General features: G+C 36.3%; 1 protein-coding gene across 1 annotated transcript in view; it reads left to right on the top strand.

Moving 5' to 3' along the window:
* The window catches only part of LOC150098029 (uncharacterized), a 995,665-nt gene that overhangs the window by 398,895 nt on the left and 571,059 nt on the right, over window positions 1-25,711 (top strand). Inside the window, exon 21 of the mRNA XM_090406661.1 lies at window positions 18,210-18,263. Within this exon, the coding sequence (XP_090262787.1) occupies window positions 18,210-18,263 (54 nt within the window). The remainder of the gene's footprint in view (window positions 1-18,209; window positions 18,264-25,711) is intronic.

Genomic DNA, 25,711 nt, shown 5'->3' with positions numbered 1-25,711 from the left:
TTCAAAATCAGTGCTTTCAAATGGATTCAGATTTTCACATCAGAAGACAGCTTGTGTGCATTTTTGCTGCAAACATATCTTCCTCCCATCCCAAAACCACATTAGGACAAACTTTAATCCCATTTGCACCAGCCTCAGGAGCCAAGTTCTTGGAACGCATGTTTAACAAATAACTCAGTTTCCTCCATAACATACAGCAAGTATAATATAAGTGCTGTAAAATAATGAGCATCCTTTGCACCCTGTCTTCTACCTCTTGGGTAATGAGCTGACAGTTTGCTTCAATTGTACAATGTGCTGATTAGATCAAAACTTGAAATGAGTTTCAAGTTTATGCTTCTGCCAGAAAGAGTAGCCCATGATTGCTTTACCCAATTCACCATCATGACATAATTGAAGCTGTAGCATTTTGAACTTCACTGATCTGTAGTCTGCATGCTGAGGCAAAGCATCCACCACTGTCACTTCAATGTCAACAGCTGTCTATTATATGCTACAAAAACAAAATCCCTGACACACCATCCTGTGTGGCCAATTATTTTTTGCCACGGTGGGAAAATCTGTAAGACCCATAGACTGCCATATTACCTGTTGGTTTGCAAAATTCTCTGACAAACTCTAGATATTGGACTACCACCATGGCATTCATAAAAAAAAAAAAAAAGAAAGAAAAATAGCAGCTTTCCTTTTTGCAGACTAACCAAATTTTCAACCAAAATTTAAATTTTCAAATTTTCAGCAGCTCTTTCAATAGAATCAAATATTCTGATTTTTAGACTTTAATGGTTCAAGATCAGGCACCCTGATGGAACTTTCTGCTATCTTCCCAGACTGCAAAATATCTTCTTGCTCAAATTCCACTAGAATGTAACAGTTTTACTGCTGAGCCGCACATGGTAGAGCTTGTAATTTGAATCACTGCATACCAACTTCATTCAGTAAAGTTATTCTTCTACTTTCATTTCTTTTATTTGGCATGATGATAAAGTTATTTTTGTTTCTTTTCATCATCTGCTTATTATACAATACTCAAAAATTTTCTTGATTAATCAAAATTAATCAAAAAATATGTTCATATATTTTGTAGCTCTTATAATCCTTTTGCTTATGATATGCCTTCAACATCATCTTATGGTTCTCTTGCATCCATTTCACTTCCATTCTGATTGTTCTTTGAACTATATGGACACATTCATATACTGCATCATTTAAATATCTTTCACTGCTTCTCATGTGCTGCTATGTTTCCCATTCATTATCTGAGATCATGCGACTGAGCATAGTATTCTCTTAAGTTTGTCATAATTTCAGGCTTTGTAATTCATCATGCATCCATTCCTAACTGAAATATCATATATTTTTTACTTCCCAGGTCAGTATGGCATTGATCACTATCACAAACTGATGGAAAAACAGTCTGCGACCCCTTCTATTGCTATGATGAGATACAACACTCTTTGACCTTAAGTTTCTTATTTCACATGCTGTTTGCAAATGTTATCTTGGAACAGTTCAATAAATTTTCCTTCCTTCTTATAATAAGTTCTCTCTGCTACCCACTCAATATGGCAATTACACTATCTGTCAGTCTATCATTCGTTTCTTTCATTTCCTCATTCTGATTTTCCTTAGCTTCCACAGTGTTTCGCTATTGTTTCTTCCACTATACTTCCTTTTGTTGAGGTATTTCAGTGAACAGTTTGCAAGGGTGTTTCCTCCCCATCAGGGCGAAATCATGAAAAACTCATTTAGAGAGGATAGCTTAATTGTGAGTGAGCAGGAAATAAATAAGCTTGATGTCAATAAGGCAATAAGATTGATGACATATCACCATGTGTGTTAAGGGAATATTCCATAGAATTGGCAACAGCTCTGGTATGCCTGTTTAATAAGAGTGTTGTTGTAATAAGTCTTACAACAGCATAGGTTTCAATAGGGTGGATAGAAGATAAAATTATTCCACTGCATAAAGGTGTGATAAGGTTGTGGCTACAAATTATAGGCAAATCTGTACATCTGGAGTTGTGGTTAAGGTACTGGAGAGATTGGTGTGAACTAGGATACAGAAATGGGCTGATAACAGCAGTATTTTATGTGGTTGTCAGCATGGATTTGTTAAAGGGTGATCATGTTTTACCAACTTATGTACATACTATAACAAGGTGACAAATGTGTTGGACAAAGAAGATGCATATATAGTTATATACTTAGATTTTTGAATAGCTTTTGATAGACTGTCACACAAAAAAGCTCTCAAATAAACTGAAATGAATGGGATTGGATAAAATATTTAAAACACATTCTTATAATGCATTTATCCCATATTCTCAGTAAAAAAAAGCTGCTATTTATTCTCCTTTGCGCTGTCTTTACACAACTTCCAGCTTCCGGGGATGACCTCTTGTTTTCTTCCTCTCAGTCTCCACTCTGTGTATAATCTTTTCTGTATTAATCCTGTAAAATCTCCTCAAAAACTTAAGAAGGATTTAAGTTTTTGAAGGAATTTTATTATGTTGATTATCATCTTCAAATTTTGTTGATTGTCATCTCCAAATTCATACGGCAGTATCTGACACAAGCATTATATAATTGCATACCAGCAGTTAAGCAAATAAATAGATTAGGAGTGAAATAGATGAGCAGTGAAATCAAGCAAACTGTGTTTGAAAAGAAAATGATATGGAGGAGGTAGAACACATTCAGTTCCAATCAGATGAATGATGAATGTAAAGTGCCATTAGGGAAGGTGGCAAAAGGTAAAGAAAGAAAGATGAAATATGAGAGGAGATTGGCAAGTCAGGCCAAAGATAATTCATGGGAATTCTTCTGCTATATAGCAAGCAAGAGGAAGAATAGTTATGGCAGATACTCATGGATAGTCATTATAGCAAAGTGAACATTCCAAAGGATATAGTGGAATTATTGAATGAATACTTCAGCATTGTATATCGTAGGAGAATAAGAAGTGAATTGCTTGGCTGAGATAATAAGGCTCTAAGAATAGAAGACATATCACCACGTATTTTTAAGACTTGTGCAAAACAGTTAGCTATACTCATAACCATGGTACATATTGTTTTGACAAATGAGTGGAGCTGTAGTCTTAATATTAATAAGTGCAAAGTATTGCATTTTGGGGTGGAGAGACATAAGGATATGTACTATATTATTGGAACATTACTCCAGGAAGTGGATAAGGTTGAAGATCTGTGAGTGAAAATCTTATAGTGGGTAAGGTTCCTATTGAGTGGAAAGAAGGTGAAATAGTACCACTCCACAAGAAGAGTTCTAGAACATAAGTTTCCAATTATAGACCAGTCTGTGTTGCTTCATTTGTAGTCATTGGTTGGAGAGATTGGTTTAGAATAAAATACAGGATTGGGTTGATGGACATAAGATTCTTTATGATAGTCAGCATGGATTTGTAAAGGATAGGTTTTGTTTTAATAATTTACTTGCATTTTATGATAAGATAATGAATGTGTTGGATAAGGGAGATTCATATAGTGATATTCTTGGACTTTAAGTATGTTTGAATAGAATGGTTATGCTTTAAATGTTTGATAGATTACCACCATGATATGTTAGTAAGATGGATCAGAGATCCATCTAAGACAAGTTGCATATTATGGAGACGTCTCTCAATAAAAGAGGGTAACCATTAGTGTTGCCAGGATTGCGTTCTTCATCCCACACTGTTTATCTTATTTGTTAATGATATTTAATAATAAGTAGAATTATAAGGATCATTACTGATATTAATTTCCTTCAGGAAGATTTGAATAGACTTTTTGCTTGGACAAATGAGTGGGATTGTAGTTTTAATATTAATAAGTGCAAATTGTTGCATTTTCAAGTGCAGAGATATTAAAGGCTGTATACTTTATTGTTGGAACTATACTTTAGGAATTAGATTAGATTTGAGATCTGGTAGTCTGGGAGTGATAGTTGACAGTAGACTGAAGTTTATAGGGCGCATTGCAAGTGATGCAAAGACTGCACATTGGGTTGCTACTATGATAAGACGTGCTCTGACATGTAGGGATAAGGAGGTGGTTGTGACACTATATAGAGCACTAGTCAGACTCCACTTGGACTATTTTGGTCATGTATATTCACTTAGTTTTAATTGTGATGTGGAAACATTGGAGAAGGTTCAGAGATAGGTAACTAAGGAATGTACATTACAGTGTTTAGTGATAGGAGGAAAAGGATGATATGATTAAGATGTTTAAGTTTGTGAGGGAATTTTATTGGATTAATACAGGGGATTGTACGAAGGTGGTCTGAAAAGTTCTTAGCCTTGACCATAGATGGCAACACTATTAGCAAGTTTTTTTTTTTTTCTAAGTTGGTACATCTGTCGTAAGCATCCATGTGAAATTGCAAGTCATTCTATTAAGTAGTTTGTTTTATACAGCTGTCTGAAGCAAACGTGTTGTCTGTATCCCTTGAAATGGATGAAATTGAGTATCATGCGGTTAAAAAATTCTTCGTAAAAGAAGGTTTAACGCCAAAAAAAATTCATTCGAAGTTCATAAAAGTTTATGGGCACTCTTCTCCGTCATTTTCGACAATTAAGAAATGGGCTGCCGAGTTTAAACGTGGCCATACCAGACTTGAAGAAAAAGGCTGATATGACCTTTTTCATCTTGCACAAATGAAAATGCTTTGTTCAAGATGCTCACACCAGTTAAAAAACGCTCTTCCATGAAAATCTCTGAACAGTTCTTGGAGCATTTTAACAAGAATAAAACTTATTTTTTGCATTTATTTATTACTATGGATTTGACTTGGATTCCCCATTACACACCAAAATCCAAACAGCAGTCAAAACAGTGGACAGAAGCTGGTTGTTAGTACCAAAGAAAACAAAGTTGGTTCCATCAGCAGGAAAGGTAATGGCATCAGTGTTTTGGGATGCTAAAGGCATTTTGTTTATTAATTATCTTGAAAAAGGTAAAACAATAACCGGGGAATATTATTCTGATCTTTTAAAGCAGACTATACAAAAAAATTTGTGAGAAACGGCCTAGTTTGCAGAAGAAAAAAATCATCTTTCATCAGGACAATGCATCTGCCCACAAAGATGTTTTGGCAATGGAAAAATTAAAGGATCTGCACTATGAATTGTTGGAACATCCACCCTATTCCCCAGATTTGGCTCCATGTGACTTCTGTCTCTTCCCAGAACTAAAACTCTTCCTTGCTGGTCAGCGTTTTTCTTCAAATTATGAGGTGATTACAGCCGTAGAGGGGTATTTTGCAGATCTTACTGAGAACCATTACAGGGACGGGATAATGATACTGGAGCATTGCTGGAATAAATGTATTAGTCTTAAGGGTGATTATGTCAAAAAATAAAAGTAATTTTGAAATTATAAATTCATTTTTTTCATTGTTAGGTCAAGAACTTTTCAAACCACCTTGGTAAAAACAGTAGAAGGTGAGGGGAAGAACAACTAGAACTAGAGCCATCTCTGGAAGTTGTGTAAGAGTGTGATGAAAAGGGATCTGAGGAGTAGAATTTTTCACATGGAGAATTGTCGGTGAATATAACACATTATCCAAATATATTTTAATGCTGGGAGTATTAAAGATTTACTATGATAAATATGATGTCAGTTTAATCAATCTCCCATGATGAATGTGCTGACTCCATAGAAGATGTGATGATGATGATAATAATATTTCGGGGGACCTTATCTAACATGTCCAACAGGTATGCATCACTCAAATTAAGGAAATGAAGCCCACTGAAATTCAGTTTTTGGTTGAATTTATGTACTTCAAACAAGTATCAAAGCAAATTATTATTATTATTAGATTATTATTAGTTATTATTAGATTTCATGCTAATAGCTGCATTTTTAATTTGAAGAGGTAATTCTTGCAGTTTCTTCTATACTGTTTGAATAAATTCTTACTCTTTTTAAAATTGGAATCCTTAATAGTCTCGAGATTATATAGTAATGGCTTATTTGTTATATGTCCTTGGGCAGTGTTTTTCATTTCGCTGTTTGCAGTATTGTGTTTTTTTTTTTTATAAATTTATTACTTGATTGTTCCCCAAGTCCTCCTTCACAAGTCATTTTAGTAGAGGGATGCATGGACTGTAATATTGATAGGCTGAGAGGTCCATCTAAAATGGATCTAATTTTCAGCTAAGAAGTTTATAAGATAACCACCTTTCTGAAAAATAAACTTTGTCTTTATTTTAGCGCAAACTGTACACTGATCTCTCAGTTTTAACTTTTGTTTTTTTGTGATAATTTTTCTATGTTTGATGAGGATGTTTTATATTTGCTAATCAAACAATACAGCCTTTAGTTTTTAATATGATAAAATGTAATTAACAGGCTCATTATAGACTTTTTACTTGGACAAAAGAGTGGGGTTGTGATTTTAATATCAATAAGTGCAAGTTGTTGCTTTTTTTGGAGTGCAGAAATATAAGGCTGTGTACTATATTGATGGTGCCATACTGCAGGAAGTGAATGAGATTAGAGATTTGGGAGTGATGGTTCACAGTAGACTGGAGTTTAGAGGGTATACTGCTAATGTTGCAAAGGCTGCACATTGTAGTGCTGCTATAATAAGAAGTACTCTAACATGTAAGGATGAGGAAGTGGTTGTGCCACTGTAAAAAGGACTGCTTAGACCACACTTGGACTATTGTCTTGGACTCAAATCTGGGCACCTGGATTTCAATGTGATGTGGAGACATTTGAGAGGGTCCAGAGGCGAATGACTAAGATGATATCAGGACTTTGGACTGCTGGCTATGGAGACAGGTTGAAAAAATGTGGATTGCACAGTTTGGTGGATAGGAGCAAAAGAGGTGATATGATAGAGACATTTAAGTAAGTGAGAAGATTTTATCAGATTAATCCAGATGAGATTATAAAAAGAATAGAAGGTGAGAGGGGTAAAATCAGAGGTCATCACTGGAAGTTATGTAAGTGTGTAGTGAAGAGGGGTGTGAGTTTAGAGGGCATATTGCTAATGTTGCAAAGGCTGCACATTGTAGTGCTGCTATAATAAGAAGTATTCTAACATGTAAGGATGAGGAAGCAGTTGTGCCACTGTATAAGACAGTTGTCAGACCCCACTTGGACTATTGTGCTCAGATCTGGTCACCTGTTTTTCAATGTGATGTGGAGACATTGGAGAGGGTCCAGAGATGAGTGACTAAACAATATGGGGACTTTCACTTTAGAAATTATGGACTTTATAACCGTGTTATAAATAACTCTTTTAATTTCCTGATGTTTTGATCTTCATATTAATCATATTAATCTCCAATGAACATGCACTGAAAGACGAATATAAAGTTATCAGCAATACCTTTCTAAAAAATGGTTACAGCCTAAACACTATTAACAAAATTCTCTACAAGACCTCAATAAAACTCAAAGCCACCTTTAAACTTCCTGCAAAATTAAAAAGCTTACTCAACTCATCCAAAGACCCACTTTCTCTGCTGGCCCACCCTGGAGTATACTGTATTTATTGCACCTGTAATATACCATATATATGGGAAACAGGATGCACAATTCCTATCAGACAAAAAGAACATAAATGACACATTAAATATAATAACTTGGTGAAGATCTTTCTGATCATGCCCTGAACACCTTACATAGAATTAACTGGAAAAGCATCAGTTGTTTACATCACACCAAAACATGGTATGAATGCAAACTTAAGGGAGCCTGTGAGATTATTATCAACCATCCCAATCTGAACAGTGATGATGATGGTCTAAAAATCCCAAACATATGGAAGGCACATATTCAACCCATGGAACCTTCCTCTCTAAGAGTAACTATAAACAGGACTGTAGATAATCCAGGATCCTAAATCAAAAATAACAATTGTAATACTAAAAATAGGACATCATTGTTCTGATGAAAACCATCTATAAGAAAGAATGTTTGCTCATGTTATCATGAGCAAACATGCTAGAATTTAGCTTGTAGTTTCTAAATAAATAATTAATTTGTAATGTTTTTTTTTTCACTAGAGGTCATGCCAGTAGAATAAACCTGTGATCAAATCATTGTTTCTATAGCTTACTCTATGTAATGTAGCTCAGCTTGTCCTGTATATTTCTATATGCTCCAGATGATGATGATCTTAATATGAAAATCAAAACGTCGGGAAATTAAAAGAGTTATTTATAACACTGTTGTAAAGTCCATACTTTTTAAAATGAATGCTGATCACCATGCAACACTAAAAGAAAGGAATATGGGGACTTTGGAATGCTGGCTATCATGAGAGGTTGAAGAAATATTGATTGCAGAGTTTGGTGGATAGGAGGAATAGAGATGATATGATAGAGACATTTAAGTTAGTGAGAGACTTTTATCAGATTAATCCACAGGGGATAATGAAAAGAGTAGAAGGTGAGAGGGGAAGAACCAGAGGTCATTTCTGGAAGCTGTGTAAAAGTAGGGTGAAGAAGGGTGTGAGGAGCAAATTTTTTACATGGAGAATTGTCAGTGAATGGAATGAATTATCAGAACGTGATGTTAATTCATGGAATGTTAAGGATTTTAAGATTCTACGAGGGTGGGCTGAAAAGTTATAGGCCTAACAATGACAAAATGAATTTATAATTTAAAAATTATTTTTATTTTTCAACATAATCTCCCTTAAGACTAATACATTTATTCCAGCGATGCTCCAGTGCCATTATCCTGTCCCTGTAGTGATTATCAGTAAGATCTGCAAAATACCCCTCTACAGCTGTAATCACCTCTTGATTTGAAGAAAAACGCTGACCAGCGAGGAAGCGTTTTAGTTTAGGGAAGAGATAGAAGTCAGAAGGAGCCCAGTCTGGGGAATAAGGTGGATGTTCCAACAATTCATAGTGCAGATCCCTTAATTTTCCCATTACCAAAACACCTTTGTGGGCAGGTGCATTGTTCTGATGAAAGATGATTTTTTTCAACTGCAAACCGGGTCTTTTTTCACAAATTTTTCATCTAGTCTGGTTAAATGATAGGAATAATACTCCCCGGTTATTATTTTACCCTGTTCAAGATAATCAATAAACAAACTTTAGCATCCCAAAACACTGATGACATGACTTTGTCTTCTTTGGTGCTGAACAACTGGCTTCTATCCACTGTTTTGACTGATGTTTGGATTCTGGTGTGTAATGGTGAATCCAGGTCTCATTCATAGTAATAAATCGACACACAAAATCAGTTTTATTCTTGTTAAAATGCTCGTAGCACTGTTCAGAGATTTTCATTCTAGTGCATTTTTGATCTGCTGTGAGCAAACGCAGCACCCATCTTGTGCAAAGCTTTTTCATTTACATTTCTTCATGCAAAATATATCCTACAAATTCTTTTGAAATGCCTATAGTCTCAGCAATTTCATGACTGGTCATCCAATACCATATCATTCACTTGATCAATGTTTTCTGATGTCGTTGCATTTTTTGGATGTCCTTCACGTAGATCATCTTCAAGGCTGGTACGGCCACGTTTAAACTTGGCAGCCCATTTCTTAATTGTTGAAAATGAAGGAGAAGAGTGAGTTCCCATAAACTTTTATGAACTTCGAATGAATTCTTTTTGGCATTAAACTTTCTTTTACAAAGAATTTTATAACTGCATGATACTCAATTTTATCCATTTCAATGGATACAGGCAACACTTTTGCTTCAAACACCTGTATAAAACAAACTACTTGATAGAATGACTTGCAATTTCACATGAATGCTTACTACAGATGTCATCATCATCATCATCATTAGTGTTCTGTCTATTGACAGGTCCAATGGTATAACTCAGCAGATTCTCTTCCCCCAATTTCCTCTGTCTCTTGCTTCCTTCTTCATTTCCTGATATCTTCTTGTTCCCATTATATCATCAAGCATCATTAGTCGTCGTCTTCCTCTTGGTCACTTTCCTTTAATTTTCCCTTCTATCAGTCTTTTCAGTAGGCTGTCTCCTCTTAATGCATGTCCCATCCAGTTATGCTTTCTTCTTCTTCTTATGGTCTTTAGTAAATTCCTTTCTTCTTCAACTCTTTGTAATACTTCTTCATTGGTGATTTTTTCGGTCCACTTTATTTTCTCCATTCTTCTCCTTAACCACATTTCAAATGCTTCCAACATTTTAGCTTCTTTCTTCCTAATTGTCCATGTTTCTGACCCATATAAGGTCATACTCCAGATATAGCACTTAACTAGCCTTTTCTTTAGATTTTTATTCATTTTATTAATAAACAAATTTTTCTTGCTATAAAAGGCATATTTTCATTTGTTAATTCTTTCTTTTATTTCCATGTCAAATTTTCCAGTTTCTTTTATTATACTACCAAGGTATTTGTATTGTCTCACTTGCTCTACACTTTCTCCATTCATCATCACCTTGATACTTCCTGGTTTCCTGGAGACTCTCATCACTTTTGTTTTCTTTGCATTAATTTTCATACCATATTTCTAGCATATATTTTCAAATTTTTGCATTAGGTGCTGTAGTTCATCTTCGGTATTAGCTAATATTGCTTGATCATCTGCAAATCTAATATTTTGTATTGTTCTTCCTCCACTAGTGATTCCTCTTTCCACTTCATAAAATGCTTCTTTTATCATTTCTTCTGCAAATATATTGAAGAGCGTTGGTGACAGGTAGCATCCCTGTCTTACACCTCTGCCAATCACACATTTTTTAGTTTTTCCTACTTTTGTCTTTATTATGGCCGTCTGGTTCATATATAATTCAGCTATTAACCTTCGGTCTCTCCAGTCTAAACCTATTTTGCGTAATATTTCCATCAGATTTTCCCATTTCACCATGTCAAATGTTTTTTCAAGGTCGATGAAACAAATATAAATTTCTTTATTTACTTCTATATTCGTTTCGCATATTGTCCTCATTACTCCAATTGCATCTCTGGTTCCTCTGTCTTTTCTAAATCCAAATCGATCACCCCCCCCCCCCCCCAGAAAATACTCCACTCTATTATACAATCTTTGATTTAATATTCGTAGCAGTACTTTGGAGGCATGTGAGAATATGCTTATAGTTCTGTAGTCACTCCACTTAGCAGGATTGCTTTTCTTTTCAGTTGGTATAAGAATACTCTCTGTGAAATCTTTAGGCCATACTCCTGTTTTGTAAATGAGGTTGCAGAGTTTCCATGTTTCTGTTATTCCTTTGTTCTCCAGTTATTTTAGGATTTCAGTAGGTATTCCATCCACTCCTTCCATCTTTCCACTTTTTAATTCTTTAATTGCTGTTTGTACTTCTGTCTTTAGTATTTCAGGACCTCTTTCTTCTGTTGAGAAATTCAATGTATATCTTTCACGCTGTATTTCAATATCATAAATCAGTTTTCCTTGCTTATCTTCTAATGGCAGATTTCTCATGCTTTTTTTTTTAATATTTGTAATTTCTTTTGCTTTTTCAAACATTTTATCATATCCCCCCCCCTTTTTCCATTTCTTCAATTTCTTTACATTCTGTTTTTAACCATTCCTCTCTTGCTTTATCAGTTTCTCTTCTCAGTTCATTATTTAATACTTCGTATTTTCTTCTTCCCTCTTCAGTGTTTACATTTTTCCATCTTCTTCTTTCTTCCATTTTTCTTATCATTTCATTTGTAATCCATGGCTTTTTAATTCTTTTCCCTTCCACAAAACCTATCTCTTCAGCAGCTGTTTCACATATCAAGTTTTTCAGTTGATTCCATTTTGCATTAACATCCATAGTTTCTTCAGATATATTATCTTTGTTCCTTATTTTATTTTCCAATTCTTCTCTGAATTTCCTACCTGCATCTCCTTTGAGTTTTTCTAGGTTCCACCTTTTCTTGCTTTTACCTTTGTTTATTTTCTCATATTCTTAATTCCATAACAAGCAAATTATGGTCTGAGTCAATATCAGCTCCTGGATATGTTGATATCCTTTTTACACTGTTTCTGTACCTGTTTTGTATTAACATATAATCAATCTGGTATCTTTCGATATATTATTATTATTATTATTATTATTATTATTATTATTATTAAACAAGACCTCATGGAGTCAAAGACTCATCTAGGAGGTCCTTTTATCTCACACACATCTCATCATACCGGGTCTTAAACACATTCAAACTCCTTGCAGACACCACACTCTCAGGCAAGGCATTCCAATCATTCACAACTCTGCACGAAAAAAAACCTGCCTCTCACTCCCCTACTCACACCCTCTTTATACAGTTTCCAGGAATGACCTCTGGTTCTCCCCTGATCTCCCACTATTCTCTGTAGAACTTCTCCACCATTGATCCTATAACAACCCCTTACCAACTTGTAGGTCTCTATAATATCTCCCCTCTTCCTTCTCTCCACTAGACTCTGCTAATTACATCTTTTCAATCTTTCCTCATACTCGACATTCCAGAGGTCAGAAACTACCTTAGTCAGATGCCTTTGGACCCTTTCCAACATCTCTTCATCCTTCTGAAAACCAGGTGACCAAATCTGGGCACAATAGTCCATGTGTGGCCTAATCAAAGCCTTATACAATGGAACAAGAATCTCCCTACTTCTACACGTCAGTTTCCTCCTCATCATTCCCAGAAGTCTTTGTGTTGTCTTCACAATTTTGGCGATGTGTCCCCTAAATTTTAGATCCTTATCCACTATCACTCCCAGATCTCTAATTTCCTCTACTTCCAACAATATATTCTCACCAAGCATAAATTCTGCATCCCATCTTTGTTTTCCAAATTTTAAAACCTTACATTTTGCAACATTGAACTCACATCCCCATTTGCTTGCCCAATCACTCAATTTATTCAAGTCTTCTTGCAAATATCACCTGGCATTTTCCATGTATATCTTCTTCTCTTTGGAAGTTTAAACCAAGTATTACCAATGATTAGTTTGTGTCTTTTACAAAACTCTATAAGTCTTTCACCTCTCTCATTCCTTTTTCCAAGGCCATACTTCTTGTTATTCCCTTCTCTACCTTTTCACCTACCACCGCATTCCAGTCTCCCATCCAGATGATACACCTTTTAGTTCTTTCTGTCTTCTTACATTATCTCTTCTATTTGATTATATATCTCTTCTACTTCAATTTCATCATGGTCACTTGTGGGCAAATATATCTATATAATCATTATGTCCACAGGCTTTGCTTTCAGTTTAATCATAATCACCCTGTCACTTTTATATATTATTTTTTCTACTGAATTTTTAATCTTTTCATTCAAAACAAATGCTACTCCATCCCCCCCCCCCGTGTTCTACAGGAATATATAATTCTATAACCATCACTTTCAAAATCTCCTATATATTCTGACTTCACTTAGACCAACCACATCCAATTTATTCCTCTCCATTTCTTTCTTCAAGTTCTCTAATTTACCAGCTCTTAACATTGTTCTTACATTTCAAGTTGCAACATGTATAGTTTCTATCTCATTCTCTCTTGGATGTCTTATTTTCTTCCCATTTTCCTCAATACTTGGGATCTCATCCTCATTCCATTTGAGGATTTCGTAGATTGACGACCTGAGGAGCCTCATTTCTTCTTCTGCCGGGTATGACATCCATCGTTTGCCGATAGACCCCATTTTTGCCAGTTGTGGAAACTAAATTTGCCGAGTTCACCATATTTCTTGGAAATAATACTGAGGTGGTTTCCCGTTGTCTTCCTCAGGAAACCGTTATGGTATGGTTTCAAACCTGGGAGAGCAGCAGACTCCCACTGCTTAAAATAGGCTACTCCTCTCACTACTAAAGGTAGAAAATAAAGTAAATAGAAAAGATTCACCCCTAGCCCTCAAATTACTCTAATAGCATTGGGGGGAAGGAAAGAAAGAAGATAGGAATCAGTCTACAGATAATATAACAGACGTACATTACACGAAGTAAGGCATGGTCCACCATCAGGTACCTCGGGTTTGTCATTCCCGTGCTCACTAGAGTTGATCCCTTTGAGGATACAGATGTAACAACTTAGACAAAAAAAAAAAAAAAAATTCTTGCTGATAGTGTTACCATCTATGGTCGAGGCCGAGATTTTTCAGACCACTCTCGTATATGATAAATATGTTGTGAGTTGAATGAACATCCCATGATGAGTCTGTTGACTCCATGGAGGGTGTAATAATAATAATAATAATATTCAAATCAATCAGTCAGTTCAGTTGATCTGTTAATTTTTATTGAGTAAATGTTAGATCCTTTAATAGAAAATTATTATTATTATTATTCAGGCCTCCATAGAGTCGAAAGACTCATCGTGGGAGGTCCTTCCTAAGAACATAAAGTCTGTCAAGACTCATCGAGGGGAGATCCCCCCCTAAGAAACACAAAGTCTATCATCCCACTCCTTAAACTCACTGACCGTTCTCGCTCTCACCACTCCATCAGGCAATGCATTCCACGGTTCAACCACCCTCCATGCAAAGAAACCACTCCTCACCCTCTTGCTCACAGTTTCCTTTCGTAACTTCCAGGGATGGCCTCTTGTCATCACTCCTTCCTGCTGTTCAACCAAGCGAAAGAACTCCGCAGTGTCAACCCTGTAACCACCTCTCAACAGTTTAAAAGTCTCAATCATATCACCTCTCCTTCTTTTATCCACCAAACTCTGCAGTCCACATTCCCTCAGCCGATCCTCGTAACTATCCTTGTACAGTCCTGAAACCATCTTTGTCATCCGTCTTTGTATCCTTTCCACAGTTAATTTATCCCCTTCAAATCCTGGAGACCAAATCTGAGAACAATAGTCCAAGTGTGGTCTGATCAGAGACTTATACAACGGAATGATAACCCTCTTATCTCTGCAGGTCAGTGTCCTTCTCATAATTGCAGCAATCCTCTGTGTTACCTTCACCACCTTTGCAATATGTTCCCTAAATTTCAGGTTTCTATCAACCATCAACCCCAGATCTCTTGTCTCCTCTACTTCCTCCAGCATAACTCCTCCCATAGAGTATGCTGCATCCCATCGATGTTTCCCAAACCTCAAGACCTTACATTTTGCTGCATTAAACTGGTACCCCCATTCATATGCCCATCTGTCTAGCTTATTCAAATCCTCTTGCAGGGCTACCACATCTGCACTATTACTAATAATCCTTCCTAGCTTCGCATCATCTGCAAAAAACAACTGAATATCCCCTTGCAATCCACTGCCAATGTCATTGATATAAAGGTTAAACAATATAGGTCCTAGTACTGAGCCCTGTGGGACCCCACTTGTAACCCTCTGCCTCCTTGAAACTGCTCCACCATACACAACTCTCTGATACCTATCAGACCACCAATCCTGAATCCAGTTGACCAATCTGACATCCAGACCCATATGCTGCAACTTAAATATCAGCTTATCATATGGCACCCTGTCAAATGCCTTTGCTAAGTCTAAGAAAATTGCAGTATATGCCTTTCCCTCATCTAATGTTCGTGTAACTTTATTATAAAAGGCTAGCATATTGCTAAAACAAAAGCGCCCTTTCACAAATCCATGTTGACTCTCACAGATAACATTACCCTCTTAGTTTCAATAGCTGTGTACTAATTTGACTTCCAATAGGATTTTCAGTAACAAAACTATATATAATGTCAGTTTTTTTATTGGTATATAAAGAAGCTATATTGAATACTGAATTAATATGCTGTTAACATTATATGTTATATCCAAAACAGTTTCATTATCATTATAATGTGACATACATGATAATGGTATTCCAATTTATTATCTCCATTTCTTTCTTCAAGTTCTCTAATTTACCAGCTCTTAACATTGTTATGTTATGTAAGGTTATGCATATTGTGCTGAAAAGATTACCAACTGTGTACCATATTTTTGAATTTACTCCAAAAAATTAATAAAGCCAGGGATTTGGGAGTTGTAGTTTAGAGGGCATATTGCAAAACTAAAATAACTCATCAGATTACTTGGTTTCTAAAGCACACTCTGATGAGCAGATATAAGCAAGTTATTATACCTCTTTAAAGTCTTGATAAGATCGCATCTGCACTATTGTGCTGAGATCTGGTCACCTTGGTTTCTTAGGGATTAAGAAGATAGACAGGTGCAGAAATATGTGACCAAGATGGTGGCAGTTTATGGAATGCTTATGAGGATAAGTTGAAGATTTGTAGGTTACAGAAATTATCTGATAGTCAGAAATGGGTGATATGATCAAGACACAAATTACTGAAAAATTTTTACAAAATTATTACAGATGAAAGTTTTCGGAACATCTCTGGTTGTGGAAGAACAAGAGGCCATCCTTGGAAATTAAGCAAGAGTGTTTTTACCAGAGGTGTGAGGATGAGATTTTTTTTTTGCTTTGAGAGTGGTGAATGAGTGGAATAGATTGCCAGTCTGTTGCAGGGTGATATGTTAGTGAATGACTTCAAAGTGAATTATGATAGATATTGCATGAATGACTGTTCTTAGCATAATGTTTAGATCTTTCTCAATCAGTCTACTGGCTCCATGGAGTGTTATTATTAAGGATAATAATTATTATTGTCATTAATAATAATATCTAATCTACTGTGGCCTCTTCTTTTAAGAGGGTTCCAGCTGATGAACAGTCTGCTTACATGCCTCTCTCTCTCTTTCTTCTGTAAGACGCTTGCCGTCCAGACTTTGATGTTGTCTTTCCATTGCAGTCGGGGTCGTTCTCTCCTTCCCTCCACCATCCCCTGCAATACTATTCTGGGAAGCTCTTCAGAAGAACCCTCATCAAATGTCCTGCAAACGCTATTTTTCTTCTTTGTATACTAGCCATATAGTCTCTTTTCATATTGAATCTTTTAAGAACCTCTTCATTTCTCACTGTTTCAGTCCAGCTGATACGATCCATTTTTCTCAAGCACTACATTTCAAATGCATTCAATTGATCACTCGTCTCCTTATTGATCATCCTGGACTCACATCCATTTGTCCCCACGCTCCAGATCATTGTCTTGAGGATTCTTACTTTTAACTGTTTGTTCAGATTTCTGTTTCCTAATATGTGGTATATTTGGAAAAATGCTGCTTTTGCTTTTTTAATTCTGTTCTTAATTTCATAATTAGATCTATTGCTATCTGTTATCGAACCTCCGAGGTATTCAAAATTTTTTACATTTTCTATTCTTTGTCCATTGAAAGTGTTTCCTCCCATCATTTCCTTTCCTTGAAATCTTCATCACTTTTGTCTTCTGAACATTTATTTTCATTTTATATCTCTCATTTCCAACCCTGTTCAGTCTATTCAAAATTCTTTGCAAACCTTCCTCTGTTTCACTCAATAAGTTCAATATCATCTGCATATCTTATATTATTTATCAGATGTCCATTTATCTTTATTCCATCCTTCAGATCTTCCAAGGCCTCCCCAATCATCTATTCAGTTTAGACGTTAAAAAGGAGCAGGGACATCTATAATTAATTAATAATATAATCAATTAGTTATTAAATAATATAATTGTAATTAATGATAATATTATAAAATAAAAAGAGTAATTAACATCCTAAGAAATGTTTTGGAACTTAACAAGTTCCTCTTTAAGTATTTGTTCTTCACATAACTTTTTCATCAGTTTTAGAATTCAGAAATTTTGTATTATTCATGATGTTTGCTATTGTTTGTTGAAAATTCATTCCATTATATAGCTTAAATTATAATTAACATAAGTTGATATGCCCAAGTTCATTTTTTTGGAGATATTGTTCTTGCAATTAATACTCCTAGCCCTTGAAATTTAACATTTAAAAAAGGAGAAAATTAGACTTTTTTCAGCACGGGTTTTTTGATGGGGGATCAATGTGTTTCCAGGTGTGAAAGAATATCTTTGCTCTGCTCATTCATGAGATATCAGTTGGATATCTTTAGGATCAGGTGGAATAAACTGTTTCTAAAGAAGATTCACTGTAGTTTAGTCTGAAGTAGTTATATAATGTAATTGATTCTTGACAGGCCAGCATCCATGTGGAATATTTTCTGCACCACCTTGGCATCCATGCACTGCTGATTTGATGACTGAAATGGGTACTCTATTACTCACTGTTATGTAAATATACCTAAAAACTGGCCATAAATTGATTCTTAAGGTTGAAACACCATATTTATAGCAATAAACGTATTTCAAGCATATAATTATATAACTGTAAAAACAGATCAAAGTTGTTTTATATATTTTTCATGTGGTATGCTAAAATATTTTTCTGTTAAAATTTTAGGGCCCTATAGGTGTACCTGGTCCACAAGGAACAAGGGGTGAACCAGGACTTCCAGTAAGTAATGCTTCCTACTAGTTCACTGGTGCTTAGTGTTAAGTTCATTTACTCATTTTACCACTTGCATTTTATCTGGAATTCTTTGTAGTCTTCAGTCAGTACATTATTATTATTATTATTATTGTTATGTGACATCTCTAGGGAGTCCAAAGACTTATCAGAGTTGGCCACCTACTCTACAACTCTCTGTATCCACCATCTACAACAATCATCTACACCAACACCATCAACTGCTCAACACCACCACCACTACTAGTATTTTCACAGACAATCACAAACATCCATGCCCACAGTAGGATTTGAATCCACAGCCTTTTGGCTGGAGAGTGGATACATTAACCACTCAGCCAACCTGGCCAACAAATATGCATCAGTTTTCACATTCCAAGATAGCTGCAATTCCTTTTGAGTGGTATAAGTTTTTGTTGTTGTTACGCAGCACCTCTATAGGGAGTCCAAAGACTCATCGAGGGAGGGCACCTACTCCGAACCTCTCTGTCTTCACCACTCAATCCACTAACTACAACTGCGTTCATCATCTACACCAACGCCATCTATCGCCGACCACCACCACTAGAATTTTCACAGACAATCACAAACATCCATGCCCACAGCAGGATTCGAACCTGCAGCCTTTTGGCTGGAGAGCAGATGTGCTCCCTGAATTTAAGTTTTCTATCAATCATCACCCCCAGATCTTTTGTCTCCCCTACTTCCTCCAATCAAGTATGCAAACTCCCATCGATGTATCCCAAACTTCAAGACTTTACATTTTGCTGCATTCAACTAATATGCCCATTCATTTGCCCATCTGTCTAGTTTATTCAAATCCTCTTGCAGGGCTGCCACATCTGCACTATTATTAATAACCCTTTCCTGCTTGACATCACCTGCAAAACAACTGAATATCCCCTTGCAATCCATTGACAATGTCATTGATATAAAGGTTAAACAATGCCAGTACTGAGCCCTGTAGAACCCCATTTGTAACCTTCTGCCTTCTTGATATTGCCCCACCACACAAAACTGTCTGATACCTATCAGACAGCCAAATATGAATCCAGTTGACTAACCCTACATCTAAACCTATCTGCTGCAACTTAAATATCAGCTTATCACGTGGCACCCTGTCAAATGGCTTTGCAAAATCCAAAAATATGACAGTATATGCCTTTCCCTCATCAACTGCTCTTGTGACTTTATTATAAAAGGCAATCATATTACTAAATAAGAGTGCCCCCTTAACAAATCCATGTTGATTCTCAGATAACATTACCCTCATCTGCCCAATGCTGTATATGGTCCCTCACTAATTTCTCCAAGACCTTAACAACTACTGATGACATACACAAACTGGTCTATAATTAGACTCTTCCAGTCTGCTACTGCTCTTATGCAATGACACAATTTTACCTTCCTTCCATTCTTTGGGCACCTTTCCCGTAGCCAGACTTTCACTGAAAAGCCAGGTCAACGGAGCTTTAGTTCTTTAGCATGTTCTCTTAAATCCCATGATGAAATAGCATCCAGTCCCACAGCTTTATTGACATACAGAGTATTCAGTATTTGGAACACACTTTCCTCTTGCATCTCTAAACTCTGAACCTGCCCTATCCCTCTAAATTATGGCAAAGATAAACCACGAGACACCTTCTTGAAAAAAATGGATATGTTGGTATCTACTGAAAGATATATTGAATATTTTACCTGAATGAAGAGATGGCCACTGGTTGTCCATACTTCCCCAAAACAATATAAACCTGACAAAGGTAAGTCCTCATCTTCCCAAAAACCATACTGGTCTATAAATCCCAAACAATAGGAAAATGTTTACAATGGAACTGTTGTGGGTTTTGTCAGAATATGGATGAGATCAAGACTTTTTTGCAGAAACACAAAACTTTTCTGTTTCTGTCTACGGGAAACATACTTGATAACCAATGAGGACCCTACCTTAACTGAAGGTGGTCCTGCTCATGTAGGAGTAGCTATCTTAGTTGACAGTCATACTCCTTTCCATCATGTCCTGCTTAATACTCTCGAAGCAATAGCAATTTGCCTATACTTGGGATTTCTTATTATAGTATGTTCAATGTATTTACCACCGAGTGCTGAGTTAAATAAAATCGATCATGATAACATTATCTTTCAACTGCCTGAACACCCATTCAAAGTATTTATATTGAAGCAAATGAACCAGCTCTATCCTGTCACTTAGATGGAAATAGTTGTCTCTTAATTATGCCCTAAAGTCCCTTCCAGAGATCATCCTACATCGACTGGTTTCTTTTCTTTGCATCGGGAAGCTCAATATCATACACGTCAGACTGCCATACATCCTTTTGGCATGAATGTTGACAACATTGCCTACATCAAACATAACAGCATCCCTTCATAGCAGGTTTGCACTTCATCATACAACCTCTCACTTTGTCAACTACAGAAGTCTCATACTCTATCATCTGTCTACCTGCAATTGTTTAATGCACAGAGCAGCCCATTTTGACACTGATTTCTTATCCATCTACACTCATGACTCAAGAACTGATACCTGTGTTGACTGCACTGCTGTGTTTCCTGACATTACTATCTCCGAATAGATCCCACCTGATTGCAGTAATTATACAGCAAAGTTTCATGCCATTCGGCTCGCACTTGTGCATATAAAAGAAAACTGCTCCCAAAATTGTGTAATTTATACAGTCTCTTTGAGTTCTTTACTGGCTATCTCCTTTCCTACGTGCAATCCATATCTAGTGCTGTGTGAGGTGTTACACCTGTTCTATAAAATGAAGACCCTTAATTGTAATGTTCATTTGTGCTGGATTCTCAGCCACAGACTGCAGATGCATCTGCTAGATCAGCTCATACTTACTGCATGTACTGTTTGACAATACCATATATAGGCTACAGAGTTTATACGATCAAAGCTAACTGCTCAATGGCAGTATTCATTGACAAATGAATTACATGACATTAAGCCTTAAATCAAGCATTGGCATTTTGGTTGATGCAGAAAGTGAAGAGAGGAAGTTGCTCTTGCTTGGTGGCTCTGCATAGGTCACAGTCATCTTACACATTCTTATTTACTAATGGCTAAAATAATAATAAGTTTAGTTTAATCCTTTATCCAAGTGAAATTTAATTTTTCATGAGAAAAATTAAATTTTTAGCCATCTAGCCAAGCCATATACACTCAGGCAGATATATATTTTCAGCCTCAGATAGATTACATCATGTATCTACAAAGAATTAATTTGTTATTATTATTATTATTATTATTATTATTATTATCATCACGGGTATCTCCATGGAGTCAGTAGACTCGTTGCGGAAGACCCAAACTATCAAAACAACATCTATCTTTCCTTGAATTCATTTACAGACGAAGAACTCACAACTGAGACAGGCAATGCATTCCACTCATTCACCACCCTCCAGGCGAAAAACGTTGTTCTCACACCCTTGTTAACCACACTTTTCCTTAATTTCAAGGGATGACCTCTTGTTCTTCCATCACTATCACACAGCTGAAACATTACCCCTGCATCAATTCTATAAAAACCTTTTAGCAATTTAAATGTTTCTATCATATCCCTTCTTCTCTGACTATCAACCAACCTCTGCAATCCACAAGATCTCAATCTATCAATGTAGGAAGCATTTTTTACATCACTCACCAACTGAGTCACTCTCCTCTGAACCGTCTCCACAACTTCCTTATCTCCAAGGAATCCAGATGACCAGACCTGAGCACAGTAATCCAAATGTGGAAATATCAATGCTTTATAAAGGGGAATAATAACCTCTTCATCTCTGGATGTTAATGTCTTCCTCAATAACCAAGCAATCCTATGTGGAATCTTGGACACCTTAGCAATATGTCCCCTGAACTTCATCTCCATATCCACCAATAACCCTAAGTCTCTAGCCTCATCAATCTCTTGGAGTACCAATTCCATCGCTGTAGTAAACAGCCGGTAACCTTTTAATCCCAAAATGCATAACTTTAAACTTTTCCACATTGAACTGACATCCATAACCTTTTGCCCATTTCTCCAGCTTATTTAAATCATCGTGCAAACTCTCAACATCAGCTTGATTTTTTATTTTGCTACCCAACTTTGCATCATCGGCAAACAACTGAATATCTCCCTTTAGGCCATTTCCTATGTCATTTATGTACAAATTAAGCAACAATGGCCCAAGCACAGAGCCCTGAGGCACACCACTGGTCACCTGCCTCATCCTGGACTCTGCTCCTCCATACACCACCTTCTGGTATCTCTCCTTGAGCCATTCTCCTATGTATGTCACCAGTTTTGTATCCATCCCCATCTGCTCGAATTTGCGCAACAGTATTCCATGGGGTATCTATCCTGTCAATAGCCTTAGCAACATCCAGAAGTACCACTGTGTAGCCATTTCCTTTGTCCAACTCAGATGTCATTCTATTATAAAAAGTTAATAAATTGCTAAGGGAGGATCGACCTTTAACAAAACCATGTTGGCCCCTATAGAGTATCATATCCTAATCCCCATTCTTGAGTTTTCTCTTTAACCAACTTTTCCAATACTTTTACCACCACTCCCGAGATGGTGATTGGTCTGTAATTAACTACCGCAGTTTTAGAACTGCCTTTATGCAAAGGATCTACTTTGCCTTCCTTCCACTCCCTAGGTATAGTCCCTAGGGAGAGTGAAAGGAAGGCAAAGTAAATTCCAGACCTTTTTTTTGCGCATTTTTGCAATCATGTCATTCATTATCACCGCTCGTCTACTTAACTCATAATTGTCAAAACGAGGCAACACATACATTATCCTCCCATTGACACTTTTCTTCTTCACAATATCTAGCAATGGTATTAAATCTTTTGCTACCTAATTTATACTACCGCTCAGGTCATTTGTTCCCACCATAACTATCATCTTTTGTGCATCGTGCCCTCTCTTTATTGCTAAAGCCGCTGTCTCTATTGTTCCACCAGCCAAGCACGCTTCAGACATACCGCTCTCCATATCCTTAATCATAGAATCACCATATATTTTACCACTCGTTCAATCGTTAACTTCATTCAAATCCAAACAAGCATCACTCACAGCCTCATTTTCTACTCTATTCAGCATGACCCTCCAGTTTCATTACTCAACGCTCTTTTACTTACTCCTTCACTCTCACGACATATCGGTTCTTCTAGACCTCTTATGCTTTCATTCTGTTGACTCCCAATTAATCCCATACTATTTATTACTTCATCAATCACCAAAGACTCTCCCATACTTAATCCTGTTCTAGTTACATTAACTAAAGTAATCTCCGTAGTCCTAATTTCTGTATTCAACACATTTAACTCAGTTTTAATTTCCAGAACTTCCTTACTGAGCACTTCCAATTCCTCTTGCAGAAGATGAAGGTCACTTTTCATTTTCAGCAACTCCTGCCGAAGTTCTTCTGCTACGGTCATGACGTCTGCTTTTCCTGCTTATCTGACTCCAGCTTATCCCGACACTTCTCACATACGTCGACGTTCTCATTCTTCTCATTTAGCCAAACAGTCCACAGATCCTTCACATTCTTCGCCGCATAAATGTAGCAATTTCCGCAATGCATCCATTGCAAAAAATCCAACGCAAAGCCAGACTTTCTTATAGAAGCCTTCCGAGCTTGTCATATGTCTTTTGTTGGATGCCATCATTAGACGTTGAAGTAGTGAAACAAACAGCAGCGAAAACAATATATACCACAGAGTTTCAAACAATAACACCACTGAAGGACACTTGTATCCAACTGAAGCACAACTGTAGCACAATTTGAGACAAAAAAAGCCACACTATTTAATTTAAAAACAGGTTTTCTAGCGCAACTCAACATGGCTGCCACATTCACTAGCAACACTAGCGCCCAAACACATTTGACTGTAATTTTATTTATATGTAGATACTGCAGTGCTTAACTCAATTTTTGTACATGCATGTTAGTTACTAGTTTATCTTTGACTATTTATGTACTGCTGTAGTCTTTGACTTTATGTATTGCTATGACCTTTGCTATAATTTTGTTAATTATGTAGATACTGAATTGCTTAACTTAATTTCTGTACATACATATTATTTACTAATTTATCTTTAACTTCCACCAAGATTTCTCTGCCGAGTATATACTTTGCATCTGATTGTTGCCTACTAAATTTCAAAATGCTACGCTTGGCAACATTCAGTTGACAGTTTCAAATTGTTGCCCACTCATCCTCAGTAAGGCCACAACATCTTGATTCTTCGTCACTCTCCCCAATTTTGCATCATCTGCAAATAGTTATATATCATCAGTTAAACCTACCTCAATTACATTAATGTACAAATTAAATAACAATGGTCCCAAAACTAATTTTTGCAGCACAATTAGATAGGGAAGTGCTATCTCAAAATTGCAGCACAATTTTGAGATAGCACTTCCCCATACAAACTTGCTAATACCTATCTGATAGCATTCACCTATCTAACTTGCTACTTCATCATTCAATCCCATCTTCAGTTTAGTAACCAATTTGTGGTATGCAATCTATCAAAAGCCTTTAAAAGTTTACGTATATTGTATATGCTTCTCCTTTGTTCAATACATTTGTCACATTGTTATAGTACACCTTGTTATAGCAAGTTTGTAAACAATCACCTCCCTTTAACATGCCCATGCTGACAAGCACAAAGAATACCACTATTATCAAGCCATTTTGTATCCTATATCTCACACACCTCTCCAATACCTTAATTATAACTCCAGATATACAGATCAGCCTATAATTTTCTGCCTAAGTCTTATCACCATCTTTGTGAAGTGGAGCAATGACTTCCTTCCACTCTTTTGGGACTTTTGCTGGAACATTTCCTCAAGACATGTGGTGATATGTCATGAAGTCCTGTTGCCTTATTGATATCTAGCTTACTTAACTCTTCATATACTTCTTGCTTACTCACCATTATGTCATCTCTCATTTCATTTTCTACATTTGAGCATCTGATTTCATACTGAGGATGAAATACCCTGATGAACTGCTCTCTGAACAACTTGATATGTCCTTTGCTGTAGTCACCAATCTACCACTTTCATCCATTAACAGTTTCTTCCTTCTGCTTGTCACATATCAAAAAACTCTCAAGGTTTTTTCTTTGGGTGAATGGATAATTTCTGCTTGTACTGCACTTTTCTTTTCAATACCAACTGATAACTCTGTTGGTCTATTCTTTATACTCTTATGCTGCCAGTAAAGTGACATCTTTTTTCCAGATTTTATGCTTATTTCCCTCATTCATCCATTTTATATGTAGCTTATTCAGCCTTTTGACACTCAGAGAATACATTCATACATTGATGCTGTTATGTATTTCTTTATCAGTAGTTCTCAAGAAGCATTTATTTCTTACCACTCAACTGCTCATTCCATGCTATT

Source organism: Typopeltis vanoorti, chromosome 16, assembly GCF_054136105.1.
Source record: "Typopeltis vanoorti isolate ZY-2024b chromosome 16, IOZ_Tvanoo_1.0, whole genome shotgun sequence".
Classification (NCBI taxonomy): Eukaryota; Metazoa; Arthropoda; class Arachnida; order Uropygi; family Thelyphonidae; genus Typopeltis; species Typopeltis vanoorti.
Note: the sequence above shows the minus strand (reverse complement) of the source record. Positions and strands in the feature narration are given on the sequence as shown.